Raw genomic sequence first — 23,593 nt, forward strand, 5'->3', positions numbered from 1 at the left:
TGGTTGCCCTCTTCTGCACCTTTTCCAGTTCTACAATACCCTTCTTAAGATACAGTAACCAAAGCTGTACATAGTACTCCAGATGTGGCTACACCATAGATTGGTATAAGAGCATTATAATATTAGCATTTTTATTTTCAAGCCCCTTCCTAATGATTTCTAGCATGAAATTAGCCTTTTTCATAGCTGCTGCGCACTGAGACGACACTTTCAATGAGCCATCCACCATGAGCCCAAGATCTCTCTCCTGGTCAGTCACCAACAGCTCAGATCCCATCAGCGTATATATGGAGTTGGTGGTTTTTGCTCCAATGTGCATCACTTTATACTTGCTTACATTGAACTGCATTTGCCATTTTGTCGCCCAGTCCCCCAGTTTGGAGAGATCTTTTTGGAGTTCTTCACAGTCCATTGTGGATTTCACTACCCTAAATAGTTTAGTGTCAGCTGCATATCTGGCCACTTCGCTGGTCACCCCAACTTCTAGATCATTTATGAACAAGTTAAAGAGCACTGGTCCCTGGGGGACCCCACTTCCTACCTACCTCCATTGTGAAAACTGTCCATTTATTCCTACTCTGTTTCCTGTTCTTCAGTTACCAATCCACACATGAATCTGTCCCCTTATTCCATGACTGCTAAGTTTACTCAAGAGCCTCTGGTAGTGTGGGGGTTGGAATTTTTAATGACTTCCTCTTCCCCTGGAAGTGCTCTGTGTCATGTGAAAATATGTTCCTGAGGGCTGTGTGATGCTCAGAGACACAATATTCATTTGCCCAGAGTGCTTTCAGGGGGAGAGGTACTCACTGAAAATCACCTCCACACATTATTGCTGGAGCTGCATTAGGAGAATTCAGCACCAGCACCAATGCTTCTCCTCTAATAACATTTCATAACTCAGGCAGCATTTCATAACTCAGGTAGGCTGTTCTCACGTGCAGCCTAACCCACGCTAGGGAAGCCCAGCCTGGGTTAGGCTGCATGTGAGAAATGGTGGGATTGGGAAACGTTGGGAGCGAGAAATGCAGCATCGACTAACCCAGCTTTTTAGCCAGGCTTCTAGTTGGGTTTAAGGGACTGAGCACTTCCTTAATCCAGGCTCCACTATTGTGTGACACCCCAAGGAGACAGAGAAATAGGTGCCTAGAGTACCAGTCCCCTGCAGGAATCCCCCAATGCACCATGCTCAGCACATGGTACATTGGGGGATACCCGGAGGCCAGGATGCATCATCCCAGTCTCTGGAGCTCCACACTGCCTGGAGCAGCACTGCTTGTCTAGGAGTGTGGCTTGTGTTCCCAGCATGTTTCGGGGGATTGGCTTGGGGGGTGGAAGGTAAGAGTTCACAACCTTCCCTCACCCACCTGACCACCCTCCTGAACAATCGCGTGAATGCCCTCAGGATATCAGTCATTGTAGTTCAATTATCTCAGCTAGAATTTGGCATAAATAAGACTAACAAGGAGATCTCGTAGCCAGTTCTGTATGTCAGGTGAAAGAATAATTGTATTGGTAGCAATACACTTGCTTGAGAGATTAATCTCAGTGGCTTCAAAAGGAGTATTTCTAAGACGTTTGTGCGTTGCAGCTGCAGCACTTTAGTTTTTCAAGTTTCTTCAGTTGCTTTAGCTACACCCCACTAATTACTGTTCCCACACTTGTATTTGTTTGCATAGAGGTAGCACAAAGATATGTAATTAACAATCCCTCACACTGAGAGTCTATTCCAAATATTAAATCACCATGTAATTTTACCTACTTTTAAAGTATATAATCCGGACCATAAAAGATATAATGGAGGGTCAATTGCATTAGTGAGATGATAGGATAACGTAGATTTTATCTCTATTGCCCAGACTATTTTAAAGTATCAGGAGAGCAACTTGAGCAACCCCTTCCCCGCTCTCACTATTGTCAGCACAATACAATGGTAATATCACTTTATTCTACACCATGGTGTGTACAGAAATAAAAATTACACTCATCTATATAACAGTCAAGAAATATGCAGTCAAGAAATATGCTGCAGACTAGCACTTGGTAGGGTTGCAATGAAGGCCTTGGAAAGGATATTTAGATGCCGTGACGTGTCTATACCTACAAAGATTAGAATCATTTGGACAATGGTTTTTCATGTGACACTCTATGGATGCGAAAGCTGGACTCTGAAGAAGCAAGATAGAAAAATAATTGACGTTTTTGAACTTTGGTGCTGGAGAAGACTGTTGAGGATACCATAGACAGCCAGGAAAACAAACAAATGGATCATAGAATAAATCAATCTAGAATTTTCAATTGAGGCACAAATCAAACTACCATACTGTGGACACATTGTGCAAAGATCCAGCTCCCTTGAGAAGTTCATAATGCTGGGGAAAGTTGAAGAGAAGACGAGGACGACCAGCAGCAAGGTGGATGGACCTGATTACGATAGCAATGAATGCACTACTGAGAGACCTTAAAGGCCAAGCTGAAGACAGATCATCCTGGAGAGAATCTATCTATGTGGTCGCTAAGAGTCAACACCGACTTGACGGAACTTAATCAAAATATAACACAGAGTGTGACATTTTATAAAAGTCAGTCCTTAAACATGTTTTACATGTATCTTTTCCCCCCAGGCAAAATATGCATCCATGTGGTCTTGAAACTGATGAAACCAAGAATGTAGTTCTAGATCTGGAATTAGCAAATTACAGTACTCTCTTTCAAAAATGCACCAGAAAGGCAATGTGAATAGCAGCTATCCAACTATGCAGGCTTCATTTTTTTCTAAAATGCTTTGTGCATCAAGTTTTAATAGATTATTAGGCCTGTGCACCACAATAAATATTAGATCAGTGCCAATCCGATAATGGTATTAAAAGAATCACCAGAAAGGCCCAACATCATTATCAGCATTGGGTTGACACTGACTCAATATTTTCTGATAATCCTTATCAAAAGCTGGCTTGGAGAGAGAGTCTCCAAGATCTGGAATTAAAGGACTGTGGCCCTGAAATCGGAGATGGGGTGCTAAAGTAACCCCCACCCCACAAACACACTTCAAAGGTGCAGTGCTTAAAAATCAGATCAGGAGCCAGCTGGCTTCAGATGTGGTTTTTAAGCACTGCACCCCCAAATCAAGTGGTATGGGGAGAACAGGAAGAACCCCCTGGTCCAGTGGGTCCTTCCTGGAGCTTTTTCAGACAATGACTTTACCGTGACTTTATTTTGGGAAGGTGGGTGTGAGTCAACATATTGGCCAGATTTACCCCGAAGTCCGTGTGATATTTCAGAGAGCACTTCAAACACAATTCAGGTTTCCCCCTCCATATTGGAACCTCACCCGATTTATGTGGGTTATGCGGGGTTAAAAAAATCCTTTTTTGCACTGGAATATCCATTATGCCCAAACTCACAGTAAAGGCTTGCGGTAAACCCCTGATAAAGTCTGCTGCCTGAAAAGCCTCCTGGAGGGTTATCTTGGGCCCCACCCCTGATTTCAGGGGTGCAGTGCTAGAAACCAAGTCTGAAGCTGGCTTGGAGAGAAAGTCTCTCCAAGTTCCCAGGCTGGTTAACCCTCAGTATTAAGACTGAAAGCAGAAGGATTTCCTATAGGACAGCAGGGATTTTAGTCAAAATTCTAACTATTGGGACTCCCTGCTATACTATCAAAATACTATACTATCAAAAGGCCTTCTGATAATGCCTCATAGTGGCCATATCTGTCCGATATCACTACTGGACCAATACGCTTGCACAGCCCTGTAGACTATCATAAAAATATTTAGTGAAACACTTAGTGTGCTGTAACTGCATAGCCATCCAGACTGTGTTTGTGCTTGTGTGCACTCATACTATATTACTGAGATTAGTGTGGGTTATACTATAACAAAATCTTCAGTTTTGTACACATAACCATAAATACAACACTCAGATTTAGATTTGTGTCAAGGAAGCACATAACAAGCAGACAAGTACATAAGACACTCAGACAGTGAAACAAACTACATGGATTTCGTGGAGAGGGAGGACAAAAACTGAAGTCTGTCAAACAGCGTAAAAGGGAATAACAGGGATTTTAGAGGATGGTAAACTGGAAAGGATTACAGGTGAGGACCAGAAGGGAGGCTAACAGAACTGACTATGACTGAAACAAGAAAAACTAATAAACTAAGCTAAGCTACACAGTAAACAGAGACACACCCACCCACCCCACATACCTTTTAATCGCTCATGGCTCTATCCAGAGACACAGCACCACACAGAAGGCACTTTGGCTGAGCAAACAGTGTTTGATATATAAATAATATATCTACATTCCTCTCCCAAAGCACTGTGATTGGAAGGGAGCAAAGAGGAACATAAAGTCATTGGCCAGCTTGATATGTTCAAAGGGCTCCCCACTCCCCTACCAGTGACTGACATTCTCACTAATGGATGTAGGTCCCTGAGCATCACAGGACCCCCTGGAAGCACTTCCAAGGGAAGGAGAGATTAGTGAAAATTGTTTCTTCTGTACACACAGCGCAACTTTGCATCACTAAAAGCTGCAAAGGTGCTTTGAATATGGCACCTCTACACCCTTAGTAGAGATGTTAGCCACTGTTTTCCATATATGGAAAATTACATAATTTCCTCCCTTTTGTCAGTTTCAACAAGTTACAATCTTTGCCATTGAAAAGCAGCAAGGAAAAGGCCTCTTCAAATAATCTCTCTGAATTGATTCAGACATTGCTGATTCGATTTGGAGAGATTCAGAGGTCTAGCTGTTCAGTTTAGATTTAGCTGTTCAATGCTCTGTTTGGCCTGAATCTCATCTGAATCAAATAGCAATCGGCTGTTCACTCAGCCCTTCTGATTGAGTACTTCTGAAATTTCTTATTTCAGTTATTGAACTAGCCCCATCATCATTCAGTTACCTTAAGACATTGATATTAATGTTTAAAGATGCAATTTGTAGATTTACAGTCCAGTTCTAAATACCTTAACTCAGAAGAAAGTTCCAGTAAGTTCAATACCACTTATAAATGGGTAAGTATGCTTAAGTCTTAGTTTATTCACATTTTTCATAACTAGTCATTTTCATAATAGAAAATAGGAATTTCATTGGAAAACTGAGTATTCTAGATTTTTGCCATTTTACAATTATTTAGAACTACATGTACTTAAAATTGTTACTATATACTAAAGGTAAAATGTGCCATCAAGTCGATTTTGACTCCTGGTGCCCACAGAGCCCTGTTGTTTTCTTTGGTAGAATACAGGAGGGGTTTACCATTGCCTCCTCCTGCGCAGTATGAGATGCCTTTCAGCATCTTCCTATATTGCTGCTGCCCAGTATAGTACCAGCGGGGATTTTTTAGTCAAGCATTTCCCCACTGCGCCACTTAAGGTTATTATATACTGCACCTACGTAATTCTCTATGGTGAGGGTTTTCTTCATAAACCTCTAGTTTACACTTTTGGAAGCATCAATTTACCCAAATGATGCTTCCAAAAACTGAGGAGGTGATAAAAATCCCATTCATTTTGCTAAGCCACTCCCACACACTAAAATATCTTACCTGCTCTACCTATGTGCTTTACCCATGAAAGCTCCTCCTCTAAGCCACGATAGCTAAATGGAGACTCAATGTTCGGACACAGTATACCTCTTAATACCAAGACATGGTGACAAAGAACTGAGGAACAGTATTCCTTTATGCCAGAAGTAGGCAACCTTGGCTCTCCAGCTGTTGTACAACAACAGCTAGAGAGCCAAGGTTGCCTACCTCTACTTTATGCCCTGCCTGTAAGCTACCCAGGGGGATTTGGCTGGACATTGTCAACAGAATGCTGAACTAAATGGAGAAAATTAATTTACCCAAGTACACCAAACCCAATTACCCCTTTGAACCAATATACTTTGTAAGTGCCATGGCAGTCAATGTTGTGAATTGCTCCTTGCTTCTCCCTTGACAGACTTCTCATCTTTGCTGAAACGAAAAGAAAAACAAATCCGGGCTGCCTCATAAAGCAACACTGCATACATACTTCTTCATACAATGCAAAATTAACCTATGGAATCAGCAGCTTCAAAGCATGGTGCTAGTCACTAACTTAGGTAACTCTCAAACAAGATTAGACAAATGCAAGAAGATAGATCCATCAAGTCATGATAGGTAATGGAGCCTACATATTCAAAAGCAATACTTATTGGTGACTCAAGCTTCTGGATGACCACAATTGGAAACAGAATGCTAGACTAGATGCACTTTGGTCTGATCAAGGAAGGATATTCCAAATAGAATTATCACTTTCTCTGGTCCACAGGCATTCAAATGTTTTATCTTCATTCCCTCCAAGATTCCCTCAAAATCAATCTCACCAGATTTCCCCTTTCCAGAATTCATTTCCCCCAGTTTTGCTATCAAACTTAATTTCCCCCTCTGTGTCTTCTCCCCACAAAACTATCCCTAAACAAAAGCTCACTTTCTTCTCTGCCTCCCATAAAAGAAAGAAAAATCCAATTTCTCACTCATGCCAGATTATGTCTCCATTGACGCTTCATTCTTCAGTATTAAACATGTTGTAAAACACTTTATATTTAACCTTTTTGGCTGATCCAAAGGTACTTACATTATTTCTATATTTTTCATAGGTGTTGGAAACCACCACCCCAACTTGAGGCTAATTTGGACACTTTTTGCATGTACTTGGTTTGGATGCTTTTCTTCTGATGCCATTTTCTTCTTCTTCCTTCTTTGGCCTACAGCCTTTCACCTTGTTTGCCTACAATATGCTGCTGATTTTGTTGATGATGTCACAATATTGTGTCCAGGGTTGCTGGCAAAACTATGTGGGCTAACACAGCCAGCTGAATTATGACAGTGGGGACAAAGGAGGTTGAAGGCTGTGCAGTCAAATAAGGAAAAGGCACAGAGAAGAAGAGAAAGATACTGAACATAAGGGTGCTGAACAGTTTCCACACAATGTGAATGCTCAGCAAGGTGAACATGTTTCCAAAATGAATATTGCCATTAGAAATTATTCAACAACCCTAAGCATGTTTTAAAACACCCCTCTTCACTCAACTCCACTCTCATTTAAAGAAACAAGATGACAAAGGGATTTTTTTTTAAAAAGGAAACAGCAGTCATCCAGTACGATGAACCAGCCAGGCCTACCATCTACGCTCTTCACTGATCATCATGGTTTATGTAGCAACTACGTAGGTACTGGCATTAATCTCATACATTATTCATATGGGCAAGTAGGTAACAACCTCTGTAAACTCCTTGACATGCTTGTGCCAGTGCCCTGAGGCTCAGAGGGGAAAAAATCCTATTGTTACTTTAGCCTCTCAGTCTCATATAATTTTGCCTCACCACTGAACGATCTTACTAATTATTCTAACAAGGCAGAAATTATTTCCTAGTTTTGTCTTTATCTCAAAATATGAACTACGTCATTTTCAATATATTGAAAGTCACATTCAGTCTTGAAGGTGGTTAGATAAGCAATAGCTTCATCGGCCACCTACTCAATTATCAACCCATTAGCTATTTTTTGTTCACCAAGATCAGAACGACATTTTGCAGAAGCAGGTATTTGATAGCATTGTGTCCTTTGCATAGAGCTAGTCATTAATTTATGTCAGTTTCAAAAATGTTAGATGCAAATAGAAAGGCTGTTCATGCTTTCCATTCTTCTATGTAACCTCTTTGTATTAACCACCTTTCTTTTATTTCAGCTCAGCTCACTACTTTTATAAAAGAGAACTGAATTCAATGAACTAAAGCTTATCATATCAAAATCTGCAACTTAAGAATATAAGAACAGCCCTGCTGGATAAGGCCTATGGCCCATCTAGTCCAGCATCCTGTTTCACATGGTGGCACACCAGATGCCACTGGAAACCTACAGGCAGGAGTTGAGGGCATGCCTTCTCTCCTGCTGTTACTCCTCTGCAACTGGTACTCAGAGGCATCCTTCCTCTGAGGCTGGAGGTGGCCTATAGCCCTTCGACTAGTAGCCGTTGATAGACCTCTCCTCCATGAAGTTATCCAAGCCCCTCTTAAAGCCATCCAGGTAGCTGGCTGTCACCACATCTTGTGGCAGACAATTCCACAAGTTGATTATGTGTTGTGTGAAAAAGTACTTCTGTTTGTTGGTCCTAAAATTCCTGGCAATCAATTTCATGGGATGACCCCTGGTTCTAGTGTTATGTGAGAGGGAGAAGAATTTGTCTCTATAAATTCTACTTTCTCCATATTTTGCATGATTTTATAGACCTCTATCATCTTTCCCTGCAGACGTCCTTTTTCTAAACTAAAAAACTTGGAAATTACTATGATATATCATGCTGAAGACTGAAGTACATTGCAATGAAGAGAAGGGTGAGGGAGCTGAACATGTAACACCACAAGTCTGGTCATTAACACTTACATACAGCATGAATATATGCTCAGGGAGCATAGTGGATAAAAAATGTTGTTTGTTAAAACTTTAGTTATTCACTTGATCCATATATCTCTTATGTTTAAGAATATCCATAGTGTCACTTTCTCATATGTGGCTCATAGCTGTGATTGCATAATCAAGACGGCTGCCATTACAAGAAGAACAAACCTTACTATCTCAGAAAGCATTGAATCATAAGAACAGCCCTGCTGGATCAGGCCCAAGGCCCATCTAGTCCAGCATCCTGTTTCACACAGTGGCCCACCAGATGCCGCTGGAAGCCTACAGGCAGGAGTTGAGGACATGCCCTCTCTTCTGCTGTCAACTCCCCTGCAACTTGTGGCAGAGAATTCCACAAGTTGATTATGCATTGTCTGTGAAAAAATACTTCCGTTTGCGGGTCCTAAATTTCAATTGTATCAATTGAATTGAATTGAATTGAAACAATTGTATTGTGTAAGCTGCCACTGGCGAAGTATTTACAAAATATGCCCGTATACTTTGTGATGAAACTTGGCACTAAGAAGAAAATAAAAATGGTAGGTACTGTTACCGTCTTGTGACAAAAGCTCAGTGTGATGTTGAGTTGTGCAAGACTTTGGACTAGTATAGGGCAATGTATCAATTATTACTCAAAAAGTAAACTGATTGGCATCTTGAAGGCTCTGCTGAAGCAAAGACCAGCTAATAATAACCAACAGTTAAAAAAAAATAAGTATTTTTGTGCAGTGAATCAAAGATGATATGATGGAGCTGCAAACTGTTGAAAAATCAAAGGTTATTCAAACTTGACAGGATCTGGCCATGGTCTTCACTGTAAACCTAGAGCAAAATTACTGGAAACAGTTGTGTCCAGGCTTGACTCCAGATGGGAACCCATGAGATGCAAAGTTTTCAGTTAAGCAAGGCAGAGTTGCAGAACTGAGTGAGCAACTTGTTCCAACTACGGCCAGAAGAAGACTGACATATTAAATCTCGTTGGGCTCAGACTGCCCCTTCTGGTTTCTGCCTTTTGGTCTCAAAAGAACAGGTCTTAAAGGGGCTTAAAAAAAAACTGCTCAGCACCTTCACACTGAAACTCTGGCCTTAAATTACCTTGAAGCCTGGCAACCACATACACACTTCCTGCCATTTAGGTAATGGTTACCATCCTGTGAGACATTAGGATTCATTGATACAAATGTGAGAGTTCACTCTGGCCCCTGTCGCTGGATATTTTAATGACCGATAATGGCTGAATCATGCCATAGTAATCAGTGTGCTTCATACATGCCTAGGAGATTAGAGAATTAGCTAAGAATATCACATCCTGTCTCGGCCAAACCAACCAAATTTTCAAATTAAAGACATTCCCTCCCCCTTTTGTGTGTGCTCTTTAAGTAAAGGAAGTGGAATAACCAGTTTAGTTCTTTGTTTTCTTCCAGGAGTGACTTTGCAGTGCCTTGCCATAAAACATGTTCTGTTTGTTTCTAGCAAGGGACAAAGGACCACTGACAGCCATCCTTGAGGGTCTAGATTCTGAACCAACCATTATGCAGTTGCCTTCTGATCCAATGACACCTACCATCAGGAAGTAAATAAGACTGCCTTTTAGATCGTGTGTGTTTGTGTGTTTATTTTGGCCCAAGGCCAGCATAGGGTTTTTGTACAATTTTTCTTTTGTTTTATCCTGACCTTTATTTGCCTTTCTTTTTAATTTTAATAAATCAAGTTTCTTTTTTACCTTTTTATTATCATCTTGGTGTGTGCTGGATTTTATAGTACACTTGCTCTGTCTGCACTTGCTACACAAAGGTTCTGGGGTTGTTACACACTACACATATGTTCTGTGATTTTATGCATTTCCTTTTGGCTGCTGGGAATATCTAGCTTACATGAGTGGATATATCCTACCTTGCTTGGAGGATTCTTGGAGACATTCAGATAGCCAACCTGCTTCAAAATGGTCGGTAGTAGCAGCAGAAACTCAAGGGAAGCAATCAGAGCATTCAAAGGCTTTAACAAACAGGAGGCTGCACCCCTGGTTCAGCCAGCTAACTCTGGAGTCTCTCACTCAGCTCTCCACCAAGTTCCACGGAGCCCCTTGCTAGTACTGGTGTGCAGCACTGGAAGCACAAGATTCCTGATATAGAAGGCAGCAGTTCTTTGGAGAGCTTAAACTCAGAGGGTACTGTCTCTGGGGGATCTTGTTCTAGGGTCTCTTTAAGCTCTGGTGCAGTGCTGGTCCCATCTTATCAGGATCTGACTTAGAAATGCTACTCCAGGTGAGGTCATTATAGAAGTATGATGAAATTCACCTGGTGTTTGACTGACTGAAGAGTTAATTAAGAATCTCAATAGAGACAAGAAAGTCTAGGGTGTTTGACCTACAAATATAAGATCAGTGAAATTATCAATATATCATATGTTACAAGGAAGAAGCAGGTGTCACAGAGAACTTTATAGTTGAATTGCATACTGAAGGGACTATCACAATAAAAGCAACAAGACTATCATTAAAGATCAAGAACATGTTTTATAGCTTATGTAAATCTCTTTCTAATGACAGCTTATATATAATGTGGTTTGTTCTTTTCACAGTGATGGCAATTGTGACATCATCACAAATATGAGCTATACATTAACAAGGGAAATCATAACTATTCTTCAAGCTACAGAGGTTTAGGAATCAAATGAAATGATTCATATATGCTGATCACTAATTTCCCCATAAAATTACATGATTCCAGTCAACTATTAAAGTTGTCCTGGTTCTCCCTGATGAAAGGTGACCATGGCAATACAGTCGAAGCTGTTGCTGGATGGGACACAGGGCTGGGAGCATGAAGAGTTCAAGAACTTTGGAGCAGGAGCAAAAGAACTGAGAAAGCACAATTGTGAGGTGGGGATAGGCTGCAACAGCAACAGATGGTTGAAAATGAGGTGGTTAAAGTACGAGCCAGGAAGCCTCTGCCCACCTCCTCTTTCCCCAGGGCTGTGTTTGTTCTTGTTGCCTTCTCCCAAGGACACCCCTCTACCTGAGGAAGAGACCCTTCCAGAGCCAGTCCGCAGGCTGCCAGTCGAACATGCTGCTTTCATTGCTGCAAATGGGCCTGGTTTTGCTAGAGGCAGTGATCCTGGGGGTCTGGTGGTTCGCCAGTGGGGACTGGGCCTTGGGTCTTTGGAATACAATCCTCCATAGAGTCATAAGTGGTAGGGCTCTATAATGAGAATCATCCAAACCACTTCTTTAAAGGATAGCACTTCAATAAAATGCAAAACCCTTTAGAAATGCGGTACACACTCAGTTCTAAGTTAAACACTTTTTGGAAAAGATTCTTAAGGCACAAGATATTGCAATTGGCAGCCACTGGCAGCTCACAATACATTCTGCAGTATCCAACCTTCTCCTGAAAGTTATAATCACAGCAGAAGCTAAATGCATCAAAACACTTACAGCAAAACATAGGAGCTGATTTTAAAAGAAAATACATTCCATACACCTGTCTTTAAAATACAGAGCAACAAGTATAATTTTAAAACCTAGCAGGTAAGAAGGACAGAAGTTGAAAGGGAGTCTTTTTATTATTCTTATAAAGCTCTGTGACTACGACTATGGATATAGTCTTTGTGCTTCTACATGCTTTTCTTCTATGAAGAAGCACGTTGAATAAAAAGTGATTAATGGAAATTCTTATTGCTACAGCCAAAGAGAGATAAGCTACCAGGAAACACTGTTTACGTACACCAGAGCAGGTGAGGATGTGGTTCACTTGGTCACTCTTGGTTTTCAGCTGTGCCACAAATAAGTCTGTGGAATAATTCTTTGCACTTATCCCAAAGCTCTGTCAGAGACTGGGCCATGGATACTAAGCAGTATGTCATTTGGATGCAGGTGCAATAATTTATTTGAGAGGTTTAGAGAGAAAACTGCAGGAAAGGCAATACTGTTCTATCATTGGTAGTGTGTGTTGCTATATACCAGCAGTAAAAGTAAGATTAAAGGGCAAGGCATTGAGTTTCACCCACAAAGGCTTCTAACAATTTGAGAAAGCCCTGCTGATGTAGCTGCTTGCATCCAGATCCTGCAGATCTTGCCAGTAGACAAAGGAAGGTCGCTTAAAGCTATTAAATCACATAGAGTTCATATTTCAAAGTATCAATGTCAATAAAAGGTCCTATATTTGGGGTTGGTAGGCATCTAAAACTCAGCATTTCAGCTGTGCCCTCTGTGTTTCAATTTAAGCCAGCTAGCAAGAATTCTTCGTTTGATGTCTAATTTGTCATTTAACTTAACTGATTTTTTTTAAAAAAGAAATACCATTAATGTCAAAGGCACAACACATAAGAATATATGAACAGCCCTGCTGGGTCAAGCCCAAAGCCTATCTAGTCCAGCATCCTATTTCACACCGTGGCCCACCAGATGCCGCTGGGAGCCTACAGGCAGGAGCTGATGGCATGTCCTCTCTCTTGCTGTTGCTCCCCTGCAACTGGTATTTACAGTAGAAGAATCCTGCCTCTGAGGCTGGAGGTGGTCTATAGCCCTCAGACTAGTAGTCTTTGATAGACTGTCCTTCATGGATTTGTCTAAGCCCCATTTAAAGCCATCCATGCTAGTGACCATCACCACAACCCATGGCAAAGAACTCCAGAGTTTAATTATGTGCTATGTGAAAAAGTACCTCCTTTTGTTAGTCCTAAATTTCCTTGCCTTCAGTTTCATGGGATGAGCCCGGGTCCTAGTGTTGTGAGAGCACAAGAAAAATTTCTCTCTGTCCACTCTATCTAGTTCATAAAAAGAAATATGTTGGCTTTTCTCTGTTCATCCTAGTTAATTTGTAAAATCAAGTTTTTCTACTTTGGCTTTTTTCAAGGAAAGCAAACAACAATATTCAAGACATACTTTTTAAGTGGACAATTAATGTCCACAGCTGGTTAAGAACTGTGCAAGGACAAGACATATAGTACCTACACAGAGCAGCTGTGAATCCATAATGTATACCTTCTTGAGGCTGTATGATTTACATAGCCACTCTATTACAGCAGGACATAAGACGTCTACAACAGTGAAATTTCTTCCTAACCATGTAGGGGGCTTTTCAAATCATTAGTGTTATGTTTTGATCCCAGCAGAAACAGAAGATCCCTTGCAAACTTTTATACCAACAACTGCCAGTTAATCAAAGAGCAGGTACTCACGATCCCCACGATGCTGACAAATGGGAAATTAGTGTAATCAATCAATGAACTCATCAGTGCCTCTATTGGTACAAGTTGGCACCATACCAACCTGGCATAGGAACATAGGAAGCTGCCATATACTGAGTCAGACCATAGGTCCATCTCACTCAGTATTGTCTACACAGATTGGCAGCAGTTTCTCCAAGGTTGCAGGCAGGAATCTCTCTCATCCCTATCTTGGAGATGCCAGGGAAGGAACTTGGAACCTAGAGGCTCTTCCCAGAGCAGCTCCATCCCCTGAGGGGAATATCTTACAGTGCTCACACTTCTAGTTTTCCTTTCATATGCAACCAGGGTGGACCCTGCTTAGCTAAGGGGACAAGTCATGCTTGCTACCACAAGACCAGCTCTCTTTCAATCTGGAGATTGACAAATATAAATCAAATCCTATATTAACCACCACTGATAAATATTGTGTTGGTATGGTGCCAACCTGACATAGATGAAAATGTCCAGGTTTACTTACACACACACACACACACACACACACACACACACACACACACACACACCAACTAAAACCTAAAAATCATATAAAACAGATTAAAATTATCTTAGACAAAACTTTAAAACACCATAAACTAAAAGCCTGATAAAACAAGTGTATTTTCAAACGTCGTTTAAAAACAACCAGAGCTGGAGAGAATCTAATTTCATTGGGAGTATGTTCCAGAGCCCTCCGGCAACCCTAGAGAAGGCTTTTTGGGCTGCCACCAACCGAGCTGCTGGCAACTGCAACCAGACTTCCCTTCGTGATCTTAATAAGTGGTGGCAGGGTTCATGAAGAAGAAGGCACTCTCTTAAATTACTACTGGAAATCAGGAGCATGTGTGCTATGTTAATCACCTATTTCCTGTTTCGCTGGCATTGTGAGGATTGTAAGCACACACTGAAAGAAGACTGAACCAAACTTTAGAAGCCAGCCATTTCTAAAGAGCAAACATTTCATAGCTCAGTTGACCAACCTGTTCATGGAAGCACACCCTGAACAGAGACACCCGGCCTGCTGATCACAAAAATGCTTGCCATCACGGTTACAGCATTTGCAGCTTCAGACGAATGCCATCATAACCATGAAGAGCATGGTAGAGAGTGAGCGGGACTTCTGGAGTGCTTTGGAACATTTGCATTCGTATACAGCTTCTCTTTTTAGAACATCTGAATAGGGCTAATATCTCCATCATATCAGTTCTTCCATCTATTTCCTCCCTGAAAAGGTCTAGTTTTTAAGCTGCTGAGAGTCAGCCACAGCCTCTTCTCACAGACTGGCAATTCTTGTTGTCAATATATTCTTCTTGTTAAAGAGGCTTGTATGAAAATCCCAGCAGCACTTCTTTGGTCTACATTCCCCTTAGAATTCTCCTATCAAATGACTGATGGTATCCAGTCCTTAACACACTTCTAAATATAACATGAGCCAAAGCCTAGAATTATACGGAATTATGAAAAACAAAAACTGTGTACCTTTTGGAGGCTTGCAGCCCTTGTTATATCACTACTAGTAACATTAAGATATCTTTACAGCTTGCATGTTGAGAAAAGATTAATAACAACAACTCCCTTGATTCTTTACCATATTCTCATGGGAATATTTTTCTTTTCTTTTCTACTTTCTCTACCATGTACAGGCTTATGAAATCATGACTTATGAAATTTTAAAAAATGCAAACTTGATCATAAAACAAGAATAAAAACCTCAAGTTCCTGGGGAATTCTTCCTCAGGTAAATAAGGTCAAACCCTATATATCTGTTATACCTGTGCATCTGCTAGAATGAGAAAAATAATAGTGCCTTGAGGAATTGTACACTACCTGGTTCTTGAAAGACCATGTGAGGCACTTTTGCTCTATCCATAATTTTTTTATACTGCTTAATATTGTTGTGATTTCAGAGTCTGGTTTACAGGTGCCTGGGGGTATGCCTAGTCCTTTTGACGCTTTCTTAAAAAACAACAACCCAAAACTAAAAACATTTCAAATCATTGACAAAAAGGATCTTCTCTTCAGGACTGCAATTTCACTATTTGTTCTATGTTCCTGCTGTTTGCTGAACCAATTCAGAGCTCCTTAAAATAGCAGCCCATCACCTTGGATGCTAAAAGAAAAAGTGTGTGCATGTGCAGTTGCCAATTCTCAGTTTTCTTTCTGGTGCAGCTAAGCAGGAAACATTGAAAAGCTTTACACTTCACAGTATACTAACTCTGTTTTTACCCTACTTGGCAATGGTTTTTGCCTCTGTATTTCATTCCGCTAGGGTTGTAAGAAAACATTTCAAACAAATATAAACCTAGGGCAGAACATACCTTCCAATACTGCACTGAAGAAAACAGGGACATGACTGAATATGTGGTCAAGCAGCTGAGAGTTGTGGAATAAAATTCTGACTTGAAACATGCCACAAATGGAAAGCAGGTAATAAAGTGCATATAGATTAGGGCTGTGCATCGAAAAATAATCAGTATTGGATTCAATTGGATCCGATACCAATTATGTGCATCAGGCAGATGCCTAGAAAGGGTTTATTAATGCAATTAAATTGCTCCGTACAGAGGCGTAGCAAGGTTGTAGTGGGCCCAGAGACAAGATTTTAAAATGCGCCCCCCCAAGTAAATTTTATATATATATATATATATATATATATATATATATATATATATATATATATACATACACACACACACACACACACACACACACACACACACACAAAACCAGCATCCTAAATTAGTTTTTAATGGTACGAGAGAAAGACATGCTGTTCGGGTAGCTCCAGGTCTTAACACTCACATCAATTTTGGAGGATGAATACAACTGAAGGAAGCCCAGGCAAGTGCGCGGCTGGGGGAGCCAGTCATGTGACCTGCCTCTGGGGGGCCCCTCAAGGCAGTGGGCCCTCAGACAACTGTCTCCCCTTGCCCTATTATAGTTACGCCCCTGGCTCCGTATGTTTCATAAAGTATCTTCATCAGGAATTGGCAAGTTCTTCTATATAAACTCCAACACTTTGGAAACACCTTTCAATATAAAACAACTTGCCATTTTGTTATCTGACAGTCATTTGTTGAAACATGTAGGAATACTTTTGGAACATAAGTTGAACATAAGTTGAAAATTAAAGGAATATCTCTGACATCTGCTACAGGTTCACCCCCTCTTTTTTGGTTGGTAGTGACTTGTATCATCATGACAAATAAATATAATTTTACCATACATCAGCTGCAAGTGAGTGGCAAAATAGTGGCAAAAATTCTCTTCTGATCAGTTTAGATTAAACTGCTACTAATACATTACTGGGTTTTTAAAATTTACATTATCGACTGTGATTACAGAGGTAATTATTTAATCTGGACTGTACACATGGACCCGTGTACAGTCACTGACAATAAAATCACAATTAGCCTAAGAATTGTGAGGCAACATTTCCTTTCAAGTGGAGTGGGGATTAACTTCAGTTACGCAGTGAAAACACATTTGGCTGGCAGTCTTAAAAGCAGCACTGCTGGTGCCAATTGCATACAGAATTTGTTCAACACTTTTGTACCAGCAGCCAGGTGACACTCCAAACCTAACGGATGGCGCAAGCTATTGAAGTGATTCAGCATAGTGTGCCTGAAATATGAATTGTAAAAGGGACAGATGACAGTTTTATAACGCTTTGAAATCTGTGAAGTGATGGACACCCCACTACTTCTTTCAAAGCTGACTTATCTTTTAACCTATCAGAAAGGCTCATTTTCTACAGCAAACTGCTGTCAGCAGACAGTCAAGGCAGCATCAGTAGTACTGAGAAACCGTTTAATGGACTATATTGCTTTGGTTCCTGAAATGGGGAAAAGAACATCTCTTCATCTTCAAACTGTACATACATGTCTAGAAATTCTCTTTCCCCCCAGACAAACTGTCTGCTAACTAATCGACTTATAGCTGGCTCCTTTGATCTTTTTTGAAAACATTGTTTTTTGTTTAACGTACCTTTTTGTCAATCTAGAACAAGCAGGTCAGGTAGCACTGAGCTACTATGAATATTTATAGGGATTATATGGCACGTTATCAGTTATGAGGTGTCACCCAAACTTCTTTCTCCCTCAAACAGCCATTGAATGCATTGGGAAGAATGCAAGAAATTTCAGTGCCATACTCAATTATATCTGGTAACAATTCATGTGCGACACCAGAAACGGTACATTATAATGGCAACACACCAAACTGGGAAAAGATGGGAAACAGATAAAATATTTTTTTTTTGACATACTAAACTATATTAAATTTGAACAGAGGGCCTATTTCAAAATAATATTCAGTGTGCACATTTTCCCTCTTTAACAGGGCTCACCCGACATGACTTACATTATATTGTTTATGTTTTAATGGGTGATGAAAACCACCTCCCACTTGAGGTAATTTTGGGTACTTCTCACCTGCATTTGATTTGGATGCTTTTCTCCAGGTGCCATTTTTTTCTTTCCCCTTTGTCCCACAGTCCTAAGCCTCATTTGCCTATGCTGCTGATTGTATTGATGATGTCACAATAGTGTGTTAAGGGTTGCTGTCAAAACCATGTGGGCTGCCACAGCCAGCCAGATTATGGCAGTGTTGGCAAAGGAGGTTGAGAACTGTGCAATCAAATAAGGAATAGGCACAGAGAAGAAGTGGAACCTATTGGACACACTGAGAGCATCCAGACAACATGAACATTCAAGGAGGTGAGTATTTTTCCTGTAACTTGTCTTGTTATATTTCATGTGGTGCTTTTGAAGCAAATATTGAAATTAGAGAACATTTGATGCAGTCTTACTTTTAAAACAGAACCCACAAACACTTCTTGTGAAAACATTACATGATAATGTTTTAGCCATGTAGCTTTTCTACAGTAGACCTATCCCCTAGGAATCTAGGATTGTATCACATATCAATCCAGGGAAAGTAACAACCAGGAGATCACCTCCATATGTGCAATAAATCTGAAAAGCAGACATAACCCTTCAAAAAAAAAATTACATGCAAAATAACCCTTAATCATTATTACAATGTGTTAAAAAGAAGCTTTGTAAAAGATAGAGTAATAAAACCATACATATAAGCAGAATAAATTATAATTTGTATGATATTAAATACAGTATTTATTATTAATGGATACCATGCTGACTAATGTATGTTCACAAGGAATAGAGGGGGTCATTTTCACCTATCCTCTTTCCCTTCTGCTTTCCTGATGTTTCTTGAAAATATGTCCCTCTCCCTTATATGAGTGACGTTTGTTGCCCAATGATAATACTTAACTTTTATATACTGTTTTAGAGTGTTCAAAGGATCCCATATAGATTATCTCAGTAATCTTATTCTTTACAACCACCCAATCAGATTGGCTAGTATTATCATCTCCATATTGCAGATGGTGGCCTGAAATGGAAAGACAGTGGCTTGCCTAAGATCAGATAGGAAGATGGTAGATGTGGGAAGATTGTAAATGAGATTTCCTCCTTCATGGCTGTTGTTTCTTTGCTCCTACGCTACACTAGCGTTCAACCCCTTAGAGCCTTTGGAGTCAGGCAGTATATAAATTAAATAAATGATAACAACTAAAATGCAGCACAGCAAATAGCACCCCAGTGTGTCAGCCATTGTTTTGCCCATTTTTAACCAAAGGGCTTTTTTAATGTTTGTGAAAGAAACCATTAACAATTTTTGTCCCAAAGCCTTTTGATTGTCAAAATGATCTGCACGTATATGTTTATCTGCAATATTCTAGTTTATACCCAAAATAGGTTGGATGGGAGATGAACATAATAAACTTTGTCTAGTCATTCAGTGTTAGATGGACAATTGTTATTATTACTGCAAAAGCCAGAAACTAAGTATTGAGAACTCTGATCTATATACTGGCATAACAATTTAAAAAAAAACACACACACCAGAGAAACTAAATAATAGAAACTAATACTGTAGGAAATGTGAAGTGCAATGTATTACCAAGACAGCCTGCCTGGTATTCTTCAAACTGACTTACCTAACATCTGTACAGGTTATACATGAGATGCACCGACTATTTGTTGTAATGAGGTTCAGTGCCACAGATGTCTCACTGTCAGAGGTTGGGTGTGCTCCACATTTAAAGTAGAATTCCTGCAACAGTGAAGAAGAGATAAAAGGAAGATTACATACCTGCACTTTGTGTCCTCTCTTTATCTTAGTCTAAGTGAAGTTTGAGGCAGTAGATAAATCACTACTGCCAGTAGGAAAAGAGGGTACTCATTAAAGATACTTTAGGAGGGGAAAATGCTTGCAGTATCTTTGTAAAAGGTATACATTTTGCTCTTAGGACATCATCTGAGGCAAGGAAATTATTAGCGTGCATAGATTCTGTGCCAGTGTTTTGTTATTAATGAACAAAAATTATATAGAACATAAAGGCATTGATCCTACAAGGAGTAATTCACACATACAAAGAGATTTCTGCCCCTGCTGCACACACAAGAATCCACGACGAGTGTAACAGATTTTCCCACATTCAGATGTCCATTGAGTGTACACTCCCAGCCTTGAAAGATGATGTTAGGGCCAGGCTAGGGCAGAATCTAAGCCTTTCTTACGCAGGGTTCTGTGGTCAATCGATTGACTTGGATGCTAGAAAGGCAGGAAGCTGAATTCTGAAGTGCAGCAAGTAGAAGGTTGTTAGTGTACTTTGATGATTAGCATTGAAAATCTGGGATCAAATCTCTTTTGAGCCACAAAACTAACTTGGATTCCTTGGGCCAGTCACTATCTCGCAGGCTATCCTATGAGAGGAGGGGCATAGCTCAGTGGCAAAAAAACTGCTTTTTATGCAGAAGGTCCCAAATTCAATCTCTGGAATCTCCAGGCAGGGTTGGGAAAAGACCCCAGTCTGAAAGTTTGGAAATCTGCTCCATTAGTGGCTGACATCCGGACTAAATTTCTCAATGGAACTCCCATTGAAATCATTAGAACAAGTTAGTCATGGTTAATTTAAATTTCATTGGGACTTGCATTGCGTAATTTAATTGTATGTCAGTCAGTGTCAATATAACTGACCTAAGTGGACCAATGGACTAATTCAGTTTAGGGCACCCCTGAAGCCCACCCCCTGCTGCTTTCTGCTTGAGTTTGACCCAGTCTGTGGTTTGAAATGTAAAAAAAAAAATAAAACTCACTGCCGGGCCCGGGGTCATTTTGCTGCCTCCAGTGGGTGCTGCTGCAGCTGCAGGGGGTATCTCTGAAGCTTCCCCACCCCCTGCCAGCCTCCTCCAGTTCTTTTCTGGGCTGGTTTGGCCCATTTCTGGGCCTTTCCAGCCCTCTCCTGGCTCATGATGGACATTTTGAAGGCCGCTGCCTATGCACACGGGCTATTTTCATGCCCAGGTCTGAATGCGCAAATAGCCTGTGCACATGCGCAGCAGCCTTCAAAATGGTCACCAGGAGAGGGCCAGAAAGGTCCCCAAATGGACCAAACTGGCCCAGAAAAGACCGGAGGAGGCCAGCGGGGGGAGGGAGGCATTTCAGAGAAAACCTACACACACACACCCCATGGCCATGGCAGCACCTCGCAGAGGTGGCAGAATGACTGGCCCAGTAGTGAGATTTTTAAAAATAAAAAATGTGAAAATTTTTTAACATTTTGAACACTGGACCAATTCCAAGCTGGCCTGGGGGGTTTGGATCAACGTCAAGCCGAACCAGGCCCAGTCCAGCTCAACGACAAATCCTAGAACTGGCCCAGTTCAATGGCCGGTTCGCACATCCCTAACCTGGTTGGCAGGTGGTGGAGGGCCGGTGGGGGGAAGGCAGGATCACTCTTACCTTCCACTCCAGATGATCTTTTCACTTTCTTGAGCCACACAGCTTGTGCACCCACACAAGCAGTGCTGCCCAGAGCTGCCCAGTCATCTGCAGCTCAGCAAAATGAAACCCAGCCTCCAGAAATCCCTACAAGTACAGTGCGGGAAGTGCGATGCATTGGGGGATTTCCCCACTGCTGGGTACTCGAGGTGCCCAGATCTGTGTTTACTCTGGCTGTAGACAGCCTGAGTAGACACATGACCAGGATCTGAGGTAGAAGGGAATGCTCATGCCCTGTAACCTCAATAGCCCGGGGAGAAACCTGGGCTACCTGACAGGGCAGCACTGGGATAGTGCTCAATCCTGGCACTCAAAATAAGCAGCCCTGCCCAGGTAGGGCAGCACCATACCAGTAAGCACTTTACAACTACTTTAAAGGTTATGTCTCCCTGCCCTCCCAGGCCACCCTTTAGAGGCCTTTTAAAGCCCAGATCCACTTTGCTTATAATAGGGAATCCTCACCAGATTCCCCTTACAAGCATAGCCCCTCGAACCACAGAACTCTGAAAGGTGCTGTAGCGAATTAAAGCCTCTGTCTCATGGCAAGCTCACATGAGGGAAAGAAAATGCTGAATCATCCCTGCCGAGCTGCCTGGCTAGGCTTCTCCTAAAACTATTCTGTAATTATCAGTAGGTTAAAATGCTGTCACCAAGCAACCTAAAACTTGCAGTGAACCAAACAAGTGAATTGGGTGCTGTAATCCAAGGTCCCTCTCTGTAACTGAGTATAGGGCAAATACAAATAAACCTTCCACGTGTAACCTTACACGAGATGAAAAAACTGATAGCTGCTGAACATCTGAGGACTTGTTTGTACCAGAGAAAATCCCCCCCCCCATTTCCTGAGTTAAAAACCAACATGGAGAGGCTTGTAAAAAGCAAAGACTTAAAAATCCAGTTTTATTCCGTTACTGCCGACTGCTTCCATCTGAGGCTGTCTAGCTTTCTTAGACACAGTTAAGAATACTTAGTAGATTACAAAAATAGGTTGTCTTAGGCACGTTTAAATGTTTATAGAGTCTTTTGCAATGCCCTAAGTAGGAAGGGCATAGACTAGTGTTTCTTATTTCAAATGCATTGCAGGTAAACTAGAATAAAACAGTATCAGGAATATGCAAAACACACGCACCAAAGAAATTTTCTTAATTTATTTTTATTTTTTTACATTTTATATCCTGCTCTTCCTCCAAGGAGCCCAGAGCAGTGTACTACATACTTAAGTTTCTCCTCACAACAACCCTGTGAAGTAGGTTAGGCTGAGAGAGAAGTGACTGGCCTAGAGTCACCTAGCAAGTATCATGGCTGAATGGGGATTTGAACTCAGGTCTCCCTGGTTCTAGTCCAGCACTCTAACCACTACACCCCCTCGAACTGCCAAACCAGGTCAAACTGGTTTGATCCAATGGAATGGACGGTCAGTTCGACCGAACCATTTCACAGACCAACAGTTCAGTCTGAATTCAAACTGAACCGCTAAAATCAGTCTGTGCACACCCTTCTATAGGACACCTTTCAGGTAAATTTGATGGTAGTAAAATAAATGCTAATTATTATGTACTTGGGTATGGATTCCTGTCATTTTGTACTTGAGTATGGACACATTTATTCATTACATTTTTAATACTGCACATACCGTATTTTACAGACTATAAGACGCTACGGACTATAAGACGCACCTTAATTTTAATCCAGTTTTTCAGAGTTTTAACATATTAAACTGTTAAAACATATAAGACGCTCCTGAATTTTGGCGGATATTTTTCGAGGAAAAAAGTGAGTCTTATAGTCCATAAAATACGGTACCAATGTTACATGGTGATTTACAAAACAAAAAATAAGTCCAAAATTAAAACCAAATTAAAAGAGTTGTAAAAATTTAAAAACAATTTTAAACAGCAGAATAGCCATAAAAAACCTACTTACAGCTAGTCAAAGGCCTGGTGAAATAAATTTGTTTTGAGCGCTCCTTTAAAGCCTGCTAGAGATGGGGAAGCTCTTACAACAACAGTGAGTTTGTTCCAAAGTCTCGGGGCGGCTATAAAAAAGGTCCGGTCCTGAGTCAGATGAGCTGGGTGCAGCTGCAGGGGAA

General features: G+C 40.9%; 1 protein-coding gene and 1 long non-coding RNA gene across 21 annotated transcripts in view; one reads left to right on the top strand and one right to left on the bottom strand.

The window, feature by feature from the left end:
• The window catches only part of PRKN (parkin RBR E3 ubiquitin protein ligase), a 1,235,051-nt gene that overhangs the window by 585,200 nt on the left and 626,258 nt on the right, over window positions 1-23,593 (bottom strand). For all 18 annotated transcript variants that reach the window (XM_053295156.1, XM_053295166.1, XM_053295224.1 and 15 more), the window contains one exon: window positions 19,658-19,773. In XM_053295156.1, coding sequence (XP_053151131.1) covers window positions 19,658-19,773 — 116 coding nt within the window. The remainder of the gene's footprint in view (window positions 1-19,657; window positions 19,774-23,593) is intronic.
• Window positions 18,236-23,593, top strand: part of LOC128344729 (uncharacterized) — a 67,875-nt gene continuing 62,517 nt past the window's right edge. For all 3 annotated transcript variants that reach the window (XR_008316010.1, XR_008316007.1, XR_008316008.1), the window contains exon 1: window positions 18,236-18,353. This is a non-coding gene — a long non-coding RNA (uncharacterized LOC128344729). The remainder of the gene's footprint in view (window positions 18,354-23,593) is intronic.

The sequence above is a fragment of the Hemicordylus capensis genome, chromosome 1, assembly GCF_027244095.1.
Source record: "Hemicordylus capensis ecotype Gifberg chromosome 1, rHemCap1.1.pri, whole genome shotgun sequence".
NCBI lineage: Eukaryota > Metazoa > Chordata > Lepidosauria > Squamata > Cordylidae > Hemicordylus > Hemicordylus capensis.